The sequence below is a fragment of the Nicotiana tabacum genome, chromosome 24, assembly GCF_000715075.1.
Source record: "Nicotiana tabacum cultivar K326 chromosome 24, ASM71507v2, whole genome shotgun sequence".
NCBI lineage: Eukaryota > Viridiplantae > Streptophyta > Magnoliopsida > Solanales > Solanaceae > Nicotiana > Nicotiana tabacum.
The window spans coordinates 98,917,885-98,935,190 of NC_134103.1; the positions used below are offsets into that span (position 1 = coordinate 98,917,885).

Genomic DNA, 17,306 nt, shown 5'->3' on the forward strand with positions numbered 1-17,306 from the left:
TTTATCTTCAATGGAGTAGAAGGCAATAATTCGTTCGAGATATTAAAACAGAAAGCACACCAATGACCCATGTCTGCCGGAAACCGGAACCATAAACAAACGAGAAAGCAGAGCTGCAGCATGATCTAAAACCATAAAGCAGAACAGAAAAATTAAGATCTAACCACTAAAAATAAAGTACAAAAAAATTGAGAGACACAAACTATGGTCTACTAAGTTTCCAAGTTTTTGATTTGGTGACCAAGATAAGTGAAGAGGAAAGAATCATACAATATGTGTAGCCAATAGCTATAAACTAATTGGTTTACTCACAAACAATCTAAACCGAACCCCACAAACAATAACAAGATACTGAAGTACGATAACAATGCACATCGGATACAGTACTTCATTTTGATGAATGTAAGAGTGGCCTCTCTGAACTTTACTCATTCCCCAAGTTAAGTGAACCATCCTTCATTAGCTTCACACTCAGACTATTAAATCTCCCTCTTGAGTAATGTCGAGAAGCCTTTCTCCAATCTGTCCCAGTTTTCATCATGGCTGCAAATTCATCATAGCTGATGCGGCCATCCTGCAAATATGAAAAGAGAATATAAAAAAAATCATCCTACTCTGTATTCATATTTAGTTGTAGCTAGGTGATTTGTATGCTGGTCTGTTTACCTTGTCCGTATCAACTTCCAGGAATATGTCATTAGCAACATTGGTACAGTCCTCTGATCCGTCCTCCATCAATGCATCCCGAAGCTCGTCTGGTTCGATATAACCATTTTTATCCTTGTCAAAGAAGGAGAAAGCTCTGTGCAGATGTTCATCATTTGCCATCCTTTGAAGATGGAGTGAAATAGCAATAAATTCGCCATAGTCCAGAGTCCCTTTCCCGTTAGTATCAATCTGTTAGGAAATACCTGCCTTATTAATATTTGTGGCATTGTTACTTGATTTTTATCGAATTACGTTCCATTTTGCCATTGTTCCTTTTCACGTGTTCTATTAGGGGAAAGAGGAGAGCTTTTACTTGCTTTTATATTAAGTGGGCGTTTGGCCATAAGAATTGTAAAATTCCAAAAAAAAAGTGAAAAAAATTTTCAAGTGAAAATGGCATTTGAAAATTAGAGTTGTGTTTGGACATGAATATAATTTTGGGTTGTTTCTGAAGTTTTGTGAGTGATCTGAGGGAAAATTTTGAAAAACAGCTTTTTGGAGTTTCTCAAATTTTCAAAAAATTCCAAAATTCATCTTCTAGTGAAAATTGAAAATTTTATGGCCAAACACTGATTTCGAAAAAAGTGAGAATGTTTCGAAAAAAAGTGAAAAAATTCTTATGTCCAAACGGGCTCCAAGTATTTTGATCATTAGCTGCATTTTAATGATAATGCCAGCAACAAATTATAAGTGGACAGCATAATAATCCATACCAGTTAATAAATATAAAACCTCAGCGCTGAAGAGGAACATTTAAACGAGCTTAGGGATCAAATCACAGTGCCATACATCAAACAGACAGAATTCAAGAAATGGTCACAGACAGAACAGAGGTAGTCATCCATTGTCCTAACCAAAAGAAAGAAGGGAAGAGAAGAAATCCATTAATCTAGAGATAAGTCAACTTATGTTCCTTTTAGAGATGAACTCCCTAACTATAGAAAAGAAGACCGTAAAACTTCCCCAAGAAATCCAAAATCAAAAGGAAGATTGTGTAATTCTTTTCCACTTATTTTTCTTTCCTCATCCCTCCTCTCCTAACCATTCCTTCTTTTTCCCTTTTTTACTGATAAATGAAGTCTCTCTCCCTCCTCCTCTAGTTCCAAACTTCTCATGTTTTACTCTGCTAATTGTCCATGAGAGACGACAAATATATAAATTTCTCAGCAGGATAAATCTATCCTAGAACAAGGTTGGTCAAATAGATAGAAGTCTAACAGGCAACATACACATTATGGAGGAGGTTTTATAACAATATGTGAGATGATAAAGATTGCAGATACAATAAGCAAGCTCATGTATTCATTGACCTAGGGCAAAAATGGGATACTGAGACAAATGTTTTTCAAAAAGGAACGGGCAGGTGTACTCACAGCTTCAATAAGCATCTTCACTTCAGATTCCGCCAGCTGTGAATTGACCTTGTGAAGTCCAGCTTTCAGTTCTTCAATAGAAACAATACCATCATTATCAGTATCAATCTTGCTAAACATTTCTTTGAGGTCTTCAACTTCTTCATTAGACAAGAAATCAGCAATCACCTGCATTTGACAGCGCACCTTTTAGTGTTTCTAAGAGCACGAATGTTAGTATAGTTCGAAAAATCATACGAGTAATAAACTAACCCTGAGAGCTTTCCTCTTAAACCTATTCATCAGTGCAAACTGCTTAAGTCTTGACTTAACCATATCCCCAAGAGGAACATTTGGAGCCTTCTTAGCATTTAGAAGCCAATGATGTTCTGCAAGGGAAAAACGTTCATTACACAAAATACAAGAAAACCACATTCAAGCTTCAAAATGGAGGTTATTTGCTAATTTTCCAAATTCATCAAATTCAGCAGTGTCTATTTATTGAAAAACTCAGCAGCCATAATTTATATTTTTTTAGTTGTTGGATAAGATAGAACTAAGAAAGTCAAAAGTTCACCAAAACAAACAACTCAGGAAGTCCCAATTAAAGTAGTTTGCAAGACAACTATGACATTCTATTTATTTCTTTACGTTTATATTTCACTGTGATTAAGGATCTTACTCAGTTTTAGCTACCCCCTTGTTACAAGTTTTCTGAAAGTTCACTAGTTTCCCCTCCCCCTCTTTTTCCTTCCGCATCATTCTTTGTCCGAAGTTGCACGGGTTGTTTGAGGTTTAAAGTACATCTCCTTAATTTTCTCCAACATTTTAAGCCTCATTGAGGCAAAACATAATGGCGTACAAGCAAGAGCACAAGGTACCAAGAGCACCTCTTAAAAAATCTGAGTGAACCACATAATAGTTTAGATATGTTTTTTTTAAGTACCACATTTTAGTTTAGATATCAAATTTAGATAGTCAAACCAATGTGAAAAATGTATAGGACATTCATCACATGGCAATTAGCCTGTTTCTGCCATTGTCCGATTTCAATGGTTGCTGAGATCTCAACCTCACTTGCTGAACCCTCCCAACTGGCTTATTAGTACAAACTCAAAATGTGTTATTTTAGCAAGTCATCTCTTTGACCCAGGTAATATGTAAAGTCCACGAATGTTTGCCTGAACAATCCAAAGATGTTCCCTCATTATGCTTCTTAAAAATCTGTCCCCTGTGGTGAGGCAAGGTTTTCTCAAAGATCATAGAGCACTTTGAGAATAAACAACATGTAAGCCCAACTTACCAAGTACTTCTTTTGCAGTCAGTCGTAGCTTTGGATCTGGCTCCAGCATTTGCCGTACAAGATTCTTAGCACTGTCTGAAATACTTGGCCAGGGCTCACGTTTGAAATCTATTGCCCCGCGTAAGATGGCCTGGGCAACTCCTTGTTCAGATTCTGCAACAGAAGAGTCCCTTTAATCAAATGAGAGAAAGCAAGTGAGAGTATACAGATGAATTGGAAAAGGGGAAGGAATAATTTTTTGAGAAGAAAAGGGGAAGGGATAATCAAATATTGGAAGTGCATTTACCGGCCCAAAATGGAGGAACCCCACATAACAAAATATATAAAATGACTCCTGCACTCCATATATCTATTTCTGGTCCATAGTTCCGCTTGAGCACTTCTGGAGCCATATAATAAGGGCTTCCTACTATTTCAGAAAACTTCTCACCTAGAACCAAAGAACTTTCAAGATTAAACATGATTTGAGTGCTATAGAAATAACAACTTACCCAAATTAACAGATGAAAAATGCTTCCACTAGTCAAAGATTTGGTAGAAAACAACTCGACTATAGGACCAAACAATTGGTGCAACCACAAAAGTCATTTTGATAACAGAGAAAGAGAGTGTCCACTCCACATAAAAGTTAGCTTAGCTAAAGGAGGAAATCAAGAGAATATGTCAAAGGATGTTTCATGCAAAAAGACACTAATTCCTGGAACAAATCTTAAAGGCCTGAACTACGCTTCAGAAGTAATTGGAAAGATGTCTATTACAAAGTCACGACCTTCTGTATTTGGGAGAGAGAAAATGTGAAAAACTTTATCCTAGAATTTAGCTAGTAGTCTAGACTCTTGCTTCCCCAATATTAAGCATAAATAGGGAAAAAAAGAGGATGTTATAAAGACAACCAGAAAAAGATACTACTCAAGTGACGAGAAAGAACTACTATGTTACTGTTTGCAAACTGAAGTCTTGCACGCAAAGCCCAAAATAACAAACTCTTGAGCTTTCACATACTTCTACACCCACCCCCACCCCCCCACCCCCCAAAACCAAGAGATGGTTCCTACATTAATTTGGCCACATCAATAGTTGACAAAAGTCCCACATCAGCGATAAATGGAGTATTTGATCTCCTTATATGGTCTAGGGTAGTTCTCACCTCATGAGCTAACTTTTTGGGTTGACTTAGGTCCAAAGTCAATTTCTTATAATCGTATTAGAGCCCTACCCATCCCAATTCTTGATTTACGCGATGTTGGGTCCCCGTGCTATATTGCCCATGCTCCAGATGTCCGGTATTGGGCCGGGGGGTGTCATAAGTCCCACATCGGCTATGGATGGAGGTCTTCATATATGGTCTTTGGCAATCCTCAGCTCATAAGCTAACTTTTGGGGTTGGTTTAAGCTCAAGGTCCATATCTTATCAATAATTGCATGTATTCCATGTTGTCTATAATGCATAGGGAACACAATATGGCAACTCATGCAATCAGCAATCGTGCAAGCATAGGTCTCACGATATGGTAAATCAAGTCATCACCAATTGCGCAATGCTGTTTAATAGGCCATTCACTATCCAAAATCAGAGAACAGAAATACAGGATAGAGAACAATGATATCTTTCTATTCTTAAATTTTACAAATGTTCGCCCCATCACATAAAACTGTAGTTCAATACATTCGACAAGGCTGCTTCTGAATAACCAAGCATCAGAAGTATGCCATAATTCAAATGAAGGTGCATCTATAAAGTGCACTCTCAACCTGATCATTTCTTAAATCAGTGATGCAAACATACATTAACGTAAGCCATAGACATCAATAACTTCTTCGCATCACTAAGAGCTTCTAGCAGTAAGATGCAAGCAGACAAGAGTTTCCCAATCCTGCACAAAGACAACAAAGACAACAGTATTTCTACAACGTTTTGACTTTTGGTTAAATATATACTCCCTCCGTCCCAATTTATGTGGCACCATTTGACTTGGCACGGAGTTTAATAAAAAAATGAAAATTTTTGAAACTTGTGGTCTAAAACAAGCCTTAGATATTTGTGTGGCTACAAATCATCTTATTAAGGGTACAATGGAAACTTTTAAGTTAAATTGTTCTAAATATTTTAAGATGACATTCTTTTTGGGACAAACTAAAAAGGAAAGAGTGTCACATAAATTAGGACGGAGGGAGTAGTAGTTTAGGCTTTTATAATAACTTTTGGAGGCAATAGGCAGAATAAGCTTCAACCGTCATCATATATGATGGTATTAAAAATAAATAGCCAGAGGAACTATAAGTTGATAGAAGGGACCAGACAGGTGCAAGTTGGCATGAGCCTGATTCTTTTATATGGCCTTAGCATCAAGCAGCCAATCAACGAAAAAGCATGCTGTATTGAAACTTAGCTGATATGCAATTCTTCAATGTAGCCTGTATCAAGCACTTCTCACAAATTGGAGACCAAGAAACTTGCTATGAAAGTATTTTCTAAACATTTTGCAACTAGCACAATCCTATCAACACAAACTGAATAAGAGAAATCACAGTAAGCTCCAAATTCTAATGCATAAATTTGAAATGTCAAAGGCAAGCCCAATGCATCATATCACAGCAAGCCCAATTCGTCCAACATAATACAATCAATCTCAGGCCTCAAAAGAGCCTCATTACAATTGAAAGAAGCACAACCCTCTATCTTCATGATAAACAGTTAGGCCAACCATTAGGCTTTCATTTGTTTGTTAAAAGTATCCCCTTTCCTAACTAATCCAATTCCCGTCATAGCACACTATATCTCCATTCAACCATAGATTTCCATCAGACAAACATCACTTTAGCATTTTTCCGCTGTTAAGCTGTTCGCTGGTTAGCTAGTTCAACACTAGAGGACAAAAAAAAGGGAGAAAGTTTTTGTTCACAGCATCAACTTATCAAAAGACATTAAATTAATACAGGTTCATCATTTTTTTTTGATAATGGTAACAAATTTTATAAAAGAGTAAAATATTTACAAGAGATTGTGTGAGCCACATTCAGACCCCAAAAGATCAGAGACTGCGTAGCCTATTCTGTTCAATTACATTTCTTCTAGCAAATCTAGTAAAGAGTGTACATCCTCCCTATAGCTCTCTTTACACCAAAAATGAAATAACAAAAAATAATTAAGCTTAATTTTCTGGTAAGAGCTAGGCCTATCTTCAAAAATCCTGGCATTCCTTTCCTTCCATATGATCCACCAGATGCAAGCAGGAACTACTTTCCACCATTTCTTCTGCTTAATATTTGCACCTCCATTGTTCCAGCTACTTAGAAGAAATGTAGTGTTATTGGGCATTGTCCATGAGATTCCGGCCAAATTTAGAAATGCCAAAGTTGAATAGTGACTGGACAGTGTATAAAGAGATGGGATGCTGACTCCCCATCTTTGCCGCAAAGACTACACCTAGCTTGTAGCTGAATTCCTCTCCTAATAAGATTATCCTGGGTTAGAACAGCTTCCCTTGCTACTAACCGTGTGAAACATAAGACTTTTGTGGGCACCCTGACCCTCCAAATTTGTTTCCATGGCCATCCTTGAGTAGGATTAGTAATAGTGTTGAAGAAATGATAAGCAGATTTCACTGAAAATGCTCCTGATTTGTGACCCTTCCACATTAAAACATCTTCCTCTTCTGTGAGACCTTGGAAGGCTTCTAAGGTTTCCCAGAATTCTACTACACTTTGCAACTCCCAGTCATTTAAGTTCCTTCTGAAAATAATATTCCACCCATGTGTGGATTTTGCTTCTGCTACTGAAATTCTTGGGTTCGCAGCAATGTTATATAAGTCTGGAAACTGATCATTCAGAGGAGTGTGCCCAAACCATGTGTCACACCAGAAGAGAACTCTTTTTCCATTTCCAACCTTGATACTAGAATGATCAGCAATGAACCTCCATTGTCCCTAATTGTTTTCCATATACAGACTCCATATGGGGATGATACTGGTTTGGTGCACCAAGGTCCTCCATGGCCATACTTCTCTTGTATCACCCTTCTCCATAAAGCTGTTTCCTCCAAATTATACCCCCATAACCATTTTGCAAGGAGATTGTTGTTCTGTGCCTTTAGGTTTCTAATACCTAAACCGCCTGCCTGCTCAGAACACAAAAGAGTATCCCATTTGACTAAGTGAATAGCCTTTTTCTCACTATTTCCTTGCCAGATAAAATTTCTTCTTAGAGAATCAATCTTTTTCCTCACCTTACTTGGTATTAGGAATAAGGACATCACATAGGAAGGTAGTGCATCTAAGACACTATTCACCAGAGTCACCCTGCCTCCAAGTGACAAGTATTGACTCTTCCATCTTGAATGTCTTTTTTCACTCCTTTCAATCACCCCTTGCCAGATTTCTTGCGACTTGTTTTTGGAGCCCAAAGGAAGGCCTAGATATTTAGTAGGTAGGTTCTCTGTTCCACATTCCAAAATATTAGCCAAATTTTATATGTTTGGAACTTCATTTACCTGATATAGCTTACTCTTTTCCCAGTTAACATGTAAGCCTACAACAACTTCAAAGGTTGTTAATATCAGTCTGAGATGAAGCATCTCTTCTGGTTGAGTTCCCATGAAAATGATAGAGTCGTCTGCATACAGGAGATGTGAAATCTCTAGGCTGCAATTTGGTCTGTTAGACACCTTGAAACCCTTGATCCAACCATTTGACTTTGCAGTGTTGATCATCTGATTCAACCCTTCCATTGCCATCAGAAACAAAAAGGGGGATAAAGGATCCCCTTGCCTTAACCCCCTTTTTGAAGAGAAAAAACCTTGTGGTGAGCCATTAATCAAGATAGAGAATTTTACAGTGCTAACACAGAAACGGATCCAGTTAATCCACTTAGTTCCAAAGCCCACATCAGACATTAATCTCAGGAGGAACTTCCAGTTGACATGGTCGTAGGCCTTCTCTATATCCAGCTTGCATAGAACACCTGGAATTTTGCTTTTGAGTCTAGAGTCAACCACCTCATTAGTAATAAGAGAAGCATCCATGATTTATCTTCCTTTTATGAAAGCCATTTGATGACCTCCAATGAACTTGTTAATTACAGTCTTTAGCCTCTCAGTTAAGACTTTGGCTATAATCTTGTAAACACTTCCAATCAAGCTAATTGGCCTAAAATCTTTAAGTTCTCTAGCCTCATTCTTCTTTGGGATAAGAGCCACATAGGATGCATTTAAGCTCTTTTCAAAGTATTCATTAGAGTGAAAATTCTTCAGGGTCAACATGACATCTTCCTTGACTGTTGGCCAGCATTTCTGGAAAAAAACCATGGTGAAGCCATCAGGTCCAGGTGCTTTGTCTGAAACACAGGACTTGAGGCATTCCACCACTTCCTGTTCTTCAAACTCTCTTTGTAACCATAAACGTTCCTCTTCTGTTAGTAAGTTCCCCCTATCAAGATTATAGTTTGGCCTCCATATTTCAGGTTCAGCGTACAACTTCTGATAGAAGTCTATGATTTCATTCTTGATTTCTACAGAGTTTGTGGTCGTTTGCCCTTGCACCTCCAGCTTATCAATGTGATTATATCTCCTATGTGCATTAGCCATTTTGTGGAAGAACTTCGTATTCTTGTCCCCTTGTTTCAGCCATAAGGATCTGGACCTTTGCCTCCATGCTATATCTCCTATGTGCATTAGCCATTTTGTGGAAGAACTTCGTATTCTTGTCCCCTTGTTTCAGCCATAAGGATCTGGACCTTTGCCTCCATGTTGTCTTTTCATGCTTAGCTAACTCCTGAATTTCTAGCATGAGGCCAGCCTTTTCCAGTAATTCTCCTTCAGTGAGCTTTCTGTTTTCTTGAATCTGATCAAATACTGAGATGTTACTGAGAATTGTCTTCTTCCTTTTCTCTAGACTGCCATGCTCTTCCTTATTCCACTCTTTTAGCTTCGTTTTGAGGAGTTTTTTAATTTGGTGGCTAGCACAAAATCTGGCCTACCAACAATCACAAAGGAATTCCACCAAGTTTGCACTTTTGAGGGAAACTCTTCAACATATAACCACCAATTTTCAAATTTAAAATAAGATTTGTTGAGTTCCCATTCCCCACATTTCAAAGAGATTGGTGTATGATCAGATATTACCTTTGGGAGAAGGCTCTGTCTAATAAAACTAAATTCCTCATCCCACTCCATAGAGAAAAGAAATCTGTCTATTCTAGAAGCACATTCAGAGTTGTCACCTTGGTTCCAGGTGAACTAGTTTATCGTGGATTGTTACACTAGGCTCAGTTCATTGTTGATGTCAATGTGTTACCAATGGTCAACCAAGTCACATAGAACTATCAATGCTTACTGTTGAAGACATAATTAAGTAATTAAAGTTGTGATGTCTAACCGCCACTCATTAGCAAAACGAATTTTCACGTCCTTGACTCATTAAAAACAAAAAGGCCTGCATGTGAGGAGGTAAGTTAAAAACATAATTAAGTAATTAAAGTGTGCACTCTTTAACAGTTTAAGTTTTTAGATGAAATGGTCACGCATTTCAACACTTACAAGAAAAAAGGACACAATTACGGGGCACTAACAGCTGAACTCATCTACACTTTAGCATGTACATGTAGCATTCAATACTTGATAGACAACCTTATTACCATTTCCATGCAAAATTGTATCAATTGTCTGCTATGATTTCAGTTTTTTAATTTCACCTATTCAATTAACGATGAGCCTTTTAGTTAGCACAAAAGTCATCAAAACTGAGAAGACACCAAGCGATGAACATCATACAACACAGCTTCTAACTAATGCAGCCAAAATTGCTAGTCGCAAGCGTGCTACTGCAATAACATTTTAGTCAAACTAACCAACATTCCTTTTTCATTTTCATTAAACCAACCCATCACTCAAGTAATGTATTACCTCTTCTATCCTCACTTTGAAAAAGCAACATCTCATAAAAAGCATCAAGAAGGAATTGAATCCTAAGAGTTCTTCTTCTCACCACACATTAGATTAAAAAATCACCACTTTCTAGGTCTGATTAATTGACATTAACATCATAAAATAAAATCCTGAGCAAAAATTTCACTCAATTACCAAACAAAAGGCATAACAATTCAAACATACATTTTCCTAACCGCGCGCCAATTAAAAGCTTCCTACTTACCAGGCTTGTAGAAAATCGATAATCCAAAATCAATAGCTTTCAAAGGTGAATTCTCCTTTTTATTAGCATACAAAAAGTTCTCAGGCTTCAAGTCTCTATGGATCACCCCATGCTTATGGCAGAGCTGCACGACCTCCATAATCGTCCGCGTGACAGCAGCAGCAGCTCGCTCCGTGTAATGCCCCCGAGCCACGATCCTATCAAACAGCTCCCCACCCTCACACAACTCCATAACCAAATGCACCGCATTCTCATCCTCACACGCCTCCTTTAACCTCACTATACTCGAATCCCTTGGCAAATGCTTCATAATTGCCACTTCTCGCCTTACATCCTCCACATCCACAGCCGTCCTCAGCTTCCTCTTCGAAATCGACTTGCAAGCCAATTCGTCTCTACTGCTACGATCGATGCAAAGGTAAGTCACTCCAAATTCACCCCTGCCTAATTCTCTATCAATTATATACCTCTCCTCGATATTCTCCTTCTTTATATCAGTTAACACAGTGATCTGCTTCTGCTTCTGCTTGTTGCCGGACTTCTCTTTCCGGCCGTGATCGTTGCCGGAGTAGTTAGATGACTTTACATCTTCTCTAGCTACAGCTTCCGGAGATCTACAGCAGTTCCCCATTTGCAATCAAATTTAACCTTTTTCAAGATAGGGTTTCACATAATTCAAGTGTAAAACCCAAACCCTATGAGCTCAAAGCAAGTACAATAGTAGCCAATGCTCGATCCATGATTCTAAATTGTATATATAAGTTCAATCTGTACCTATATTTTGAAGCTATAAATTGTGACAAAATCCACATAAACTCCTTAAAATCGGCCACTGAGAGTAGAAAATGTGAATGGTGGAGTGATTTCTGGGGATAGAAGATTACGGTGGGGTGCTGTACGGTAACGGTTCAGAAGCTTTAGTAATGTGAAAGCTGATTCAATTTTTTTCTAATTGGTAAGAATATACAATGAAAATGAAAATGCAACTGACATGGATTTAATTAACGGTGATAATGTATTGGATGGAGTGTGTATATCTTGTTAGGTGTGATTTTTGTCGGCTAACTGAACGGTCGGAACGGGACGGAGAAGGAGCAGAAGAAGCAATAGGGGGGTTTGGGTTTTTGTGTTGTTTCTATTTTTTTTAATATATATATATATATATATATATATATATATATATATATATATATATATATATATATATATAAAACTTGTTTTTATTGGTTGCTCTAAGAGCAATGTGGGGAGTTCTTTGAGGGAGGGAGCCGAGGGTCTATCGGAAACAGTCTCTCTACCTAGGGTAGGGGTAAGGTCTGCGTACACACTACCTTCCCTATACCCCACTAGTGAAATTATACTGGGTTATTGTTGTTGTTGTTGCTACTTGGTTGTTTGTTACAGATAAGCTTTCGGAGAGGTCTCAGCCTCCACAAAAAGATTGTAATTTATCGTTACATTATAAATATTACAACCCCTTATTTTTTTTTCCAAAAATAGTTCCTAGGATATATATGCCCCTATTGCTTCATTGGCAAATACCGGAGGAACTACCAAAAATTTTATTGTTACTTCGTTCATCTTGCTTGCTTCCTTGGCCAGCTTATCTGCCACCCTATATATTGGCTTCCATGTAGCTGTGATTTACTGGAGGATGCCCCAGTGCTATTAGGAGTGACCTGTATTCACATACAATAGTCTCATAAATAGGATTGCCTTTGTTGATATTGTATATTACCTCAGTTGAGTATATGGTAACCTCCAAAGGCATGAAGTTGTTCGAGACTGTCATTTTTAGTCCCTACATTAGAGCAGTTAGTTCAGAGTGTAGAGTATTAATATAATATTTTTTCCCCATGAATCTCATCACCCAATCCCCATTGCTGTTTCGAATTACCCCTCCTACTCTACCTATAAGCCCATTTTGAAGGGTTGCACTGTTTGTGTTGAGTTTATAGTGACCTTTCCTTGGAGGATGTCACTTGATATATAGGACATTAATAGTGATGTCAGTGCTTATTCCAGCCACATGAATGAACTCAACAGCTTTAGCTATGACATTCTTATAGGAGACTGACTCTCCCTTCCCATTGAAACAATTGATGTTTCTAGTGAGCCAAATCTCCCATAGGCAGAATAGGATCAACTCCCCCCATTTAAGGAGTGAATTAAATTTTTTGTTGTGAATTGTGTTGATGATGCATCCCCAGTTGTTCTGCTTATTCAAGATTGTGGTGATGTTATCCTTATTTAAGCTCATGTGGGATAGGTTGTCCTAGAATAGCTTGGCATTTTCATAGCTAACTATGACATGCTCAATTGATTCATCCTCTTTGTCACAGAAGAAACACCTGGGGTTCAGAATGATCCCCCTGTGTTGCAAGTGCTTGGTAGTAGGGAGTCTTTCATGGGTCATCAACCACAAGAAGTTTTTTATCTTGTTAGGTACCTTCTTGACCAAATCCAATTGAAATTCATCTCTGGACTTTGGTACAGATTATCATATTGATCTAGGATCATGGAGTAGGCAGATTTGGTAGAGAAAAGTCCAGTGTTGTCCTGTTCCACACCATTTTGTCTATACTAAGAGGGTTAGCATTACAAATGGTGGAGTTTATACTAGAAAGCACACTGCCAGGTAGGTTGAAGAAAAGGCTGTTAGGGATGAGTTGGCCATTTAGGAGACAGGTGGACAAAGTTCTGTTTTCCTTGATGGTAGGCTCTAATCACGTATTTTAGGCGCTTATTGCACTCTAATTCATGCACTTTACATGTGTTTGATCTTTAACTGATAGTGTTTTGCACTTATTATGTGTTTTATGCCTTGTAGGAGTGATTCCGAGCGAAGTAAATATTGTGGAGTTAAATCAAATAATTGGAGCTTTGAAATATGAGTAAAAGCCTAAGGAATTAAGTCGGGATCGTGTTGGAGGGTCGAGGATCACTTCTGGACATCAAAAATCAAGGAAAAAGCAACACTCTGAGGAAATGCACTAATGCGACGCACTATGCGTAGCACTGTGCGACGCATCACTGCAAATGTGCGTCAGAAATTCGAGAAGTTCAGAGACTTATATTTTTTGGGTCTGACAGAAACATACATTAATGATAGGCATAGTGTGTGGCATAGTGTGTAGCATCAATACAAATTTTGTCAGACAAGCTAAGTTCAGAGAGTTTACGACAGAGAAAATTGCACTAATGCGACGCACTGGGCGTAGCATAGTGCGATGCATAAAAAACATTAAGTTTGTAAATTTTCCTATTTCAGCTAAGAAAGGGTGATTTCATTTGGGCCCGACCTTACTTGGTATAAATACTTGAAAAAATGTTATTTTTCGGACTTTTGATACTTTAATCCTAAGGAAGCCAATGAGGAGTTGGAGGAGCAAGAGCACAAGGATTTCATCATTCCTTCCTTATTCAAGACCCGAATTTGGATTGAATTTATATTTTTCTATACTTTAACTTTATTTGTGATGAATTTCTCCATATATATCTTTAGGGTTTAATGGATTTGGTGTATTGATTAGTTTTTGTGGATTATAACTCTAGTTTTATGTATTGAATCATTTTTGGATGATTTAATTATTGCATCTATATTCACTTGTTCATGTAATCGAGAGAGGCATAACTTGTGATATCTTTGCATTATATTGTTGGTTGAGTTTATTAATTCTTCTTAGTAATCGAAAGAGGCTAGTTGAATCAGTGATTAAACATAGTTAGGAGAATAATCGAAAGAGATTTTCCTAAAGACCAATCGACTACGCATTCTTGCATATCTTCACGTGCTTAAATTGGTTCAGCTCGTAAGGTTAAGACTTAATCGAGAGAGAAGTTTTTACTGAACGTTTGAACTAATAATTGAGTAAATTCGAGAGACTCACTTGAACATTAGAAATGAATTATCTAGAGTTAGATCCCGAATAATTATCTTGCACCTATTCTATCAAAACCCTATCTTCTCCCATTGATAACTTTCTTTGCTTATTCCTTGTTTTGATAGTAATTAGTCAATAGCTTTAGATTCTTAGTTAATTTTAGTTAGAAGTCATATAAATGTCAAGTATTGATCATCTTGGATAGCAATCAAGCTAGAAACTATAAGAATATTATTTATATCCAATCCCTGTGGATACGATATTATACTATACTATATTTGATTAGCGAGCATAATTTAAGTGTGTGTATCGAGCTCGTCAAATTTTGGGGCCGTTGTTGGGGATTAGCAATCAATAGTGTTTGAAATAGTTTGTACTGCTAATTCAGGAATTTTTCTTTTTATTTTTCTCTTTTTACAGTTGGTGTTATTTGATTGTGCGCAGGTTACCGGTTAAGATTGGTGCATGACTCAAACTTCTGCGAAGGAAGTGCTGCCATACGAGCTAAAAATTGAAAAACAACTGCGACAACTGAGAAAGGAAAGAAATCTCACTGAGACATTAGAAAAGGTTGGGTGTAGATTTGGCTACGAGAGAAGCACCTCAAAGAAGAAAACAAGCTACACGGGATGCTGAGAAAGCAACTATTAGAGATGCACAGCTTATCTACGAAGAAGAGAGGGGTCGTAGAATTGCTCAAAATCAATCATTGGGTGCAGACCAGTTCGGAAATATAGCTCTCATACCTAGGAGACCACTTGGCGATTATGCTAGACCGGTCTACAATCAAGGTTTATCAAGTGTGAGACCACCTCCAATTGCAGAAAACAATTTCGAGTTAAAGCAAGGGTTGCTACAAACCCTTCAGAATTGTTGTGTCTTCATAGGGAAGCCAAACGAAGATCCAAACACACATCTAATGGACTTCGAGGAGATTATGAACACCTTTCAATACAATGATATGTCACAAGATGCGGTGTATTTAAGGGCATTCCCCTTTTCTCTTAAAGATGATACAAAGTAGTGGCTTTGAAGCTTACCTACAGGTTCGATTAGAACATGGGAGGAAATGACCAGAAAGTTCCTTGATAAATATTTCTCCTCAACTAAAACGGGCAAGTTTAGAAGAGAAATCCATTACTTATGCCAGAAAGATACTAAAACTGTTTTTGAAGCATGAGAGAGGTTTAAGGAGATTGTTCGAAATTGTCAACATAGAGGAATTAACTATGGATGCAACTCCAGGACTTTTGGGATGGATTAACACCGGCCTCATGTAGAACATTGAGTAATGCAGTTGGAGACCCGCTGATGAAGAAGACTCCAGAGGAGATAGTTACAATTCTTGATGAGTTATCTGAAGATGCTAATTAGTGGCCCTCTGAGAGTGCTGAAAGAAGAAAATCAACTAGTGTTCACCAGGTTGATGCTAACACATCTGTGCAGGTACAGCTTGATGCTATGGCTAAAGAAATACAGAAGCTGACCTTAGACTCAATACAAAATGAGACTCACACAGCTTGTGATATATGTGGAAGAGGACACCCTACTCATGAGTGTCAAGCCTCAACTGAGGAAGTAAATGTTGTGGGAAATTACAATTTCAATGCAATGGGTCAAAGGCACCCCAGTTTTTCATGGAGTTCACCTGGAGGTACTACGAATGCTTGGCAGCAAAATAACTGTAGACCGCATGGACAAGGAGATCCAGCATACCAAAATTAGCAGAGGCAGTAATTTCAGCCTTAACAACCCATTCATCCTGGTTTAGAGGATCTAATGAAGGCTTTCATTATCAAGACAGATGAGAGGCTGGACGTTCATGGAGCAACTATTAAAGAATTGGGCACTAGTTTACGAAACCTAGAGAGACAAGTGGGACAGATTGCAATAATATTATCTGAGAGGATTCCAGGCACTCTCCCAGCTGACACTGAAAAAAATCCCAAATAAACAGTGAATGTTGTAACTCTGAGCAGTGAGCGAGTGTTGGAAGATCCCACCCCGATCCAAAAAGAGGTGATACTTGAAAAAGAAAGTGGGGAGCAACTGAAGAATGAAACTGAGAAGAAGAAGAAGGAAGAAAAAAGAAAAAAGGGAGGAACATGAGGAGAGCAAACATATGCTTGCTTTACCTTTCCCTCAAAAGCTATGTAGAGAAAAGCTGGACAAGCAATTTGGAAAATTTCTGGATGTGCTGAAACAGGTTCATGTAAACTTACCATTTACAGAAGTGCTCTCACAAATGCCTGCTTATGCTAAATTCTTAAAGGAGATCCTTACAAAGAAGAGGAACAACGAGGAGACCTCAATGGTCAAGCTCATAGAGCATTACAGTGCGATATTGCAAAACAAACTCCCACAAAAGTGTGGAGATCCAGGGAGTTTTACTATACCTTGCTCTGTAGGAACTATTCATTTTGATAAATCATTATGTGATTCTGGTGCCTCAATTAATTTAATGCCTCTATCTATTTACAAGAAACTGGAGAAGGAGATTGGAAAGATAAGGTTGGTACCAATATCTTTGCAACTGGCGGACCAGACGACTTTAATACCCGAGAGAATAGTGGAAGATGTATTAGTTCGGGTGGATAAGTTCGTATTTCTTGTAGACTTTATAGTGGCGAATACGGAGGATCATGGGGATATGCCACACCAAAAAGTGTGGGGTGGGAGATATTTATATGTATGTATGTATTTAAGTTTTTTTTTTTGTTAGTTGTAGTAGTTAGAGATAGAAAAGAATTGAAAGAAAAACCATAAAAATTTGAAAATTTTTCAATTTTTCCCGACGATGGATATCATTCGACATGTTTCTTGTGGGATTAAAATCGAAAGAAAAAGACAAAAAGATTTTCTTTTTTACGTAGTGTAATAATTCCCCCTTGATTTTTTTTTGTATTGTGTTCT

At 37.8% G+C, this 17,306-nt stretch overlaps 1 protein-coding gene and 1 pseudogene across 1 annotated transcript; both read right to left on the reverse strand.

The window, feature by feature from the left end:
* Positions 1–205: 205 nt before the first annotated feature.
* On the reverse strand, positions 206–11,646 carry LOC107780903 (calcium-dependent protein kinase 13-like). The gene is made up of 7 exons (XM_016601519.2): positions 10,510–11,646; positions 3,650–3,793; positions 3,364–3,516; positions 2,334–2,449; positions 2,082–2,249; positions 667–897; positions 206–574 (listed from the first exon to the last, which is right to left on the reverse strand). Exons 1-7 carry the CDS (start codon positions 11,138–11,140, stop codon positions 425–427), a joined length of 1,593 nt encoding a protein of 530 aa, XP_016457005.1. The 5' UTR covers positions 11,141–11,646; the 3' UTR covers positions 206–424.
* A 3,864-nt stretch (positions 11,647–15,510) lies between these two features.
* LOC142178705 (small nucleolar RNA R71) lies at positions 15,511–15,609 on the reverse strand (annotated as a pseudogene).
* Between the last annotated feature and the right edge of the window lie 1,697 nt (positions 15,610–17,306).

Coding starts and splice junctions, on each gene's coding strand:
- LOC107780903 (XM_016601519.2), bottom strand. CDS start 11,140: ATGGGGAACTGCTGTAGATCTCCGGAAGCTGTAGCTAGAGAAGATGTA. Junction 898..2,081: donor TGAAGATGCTTATTGAAGCT/GTGAGTACACCT, acceptor ATTTCCTAACAG/ATTGATACTAACGGGAAAGG. Junction 575..666: donor TGGAAGTTGATACGGACAAG/GTAAACAGACCA, acceptor TCATATTTGCAG/GATGGCCGCATCAGCTATGA.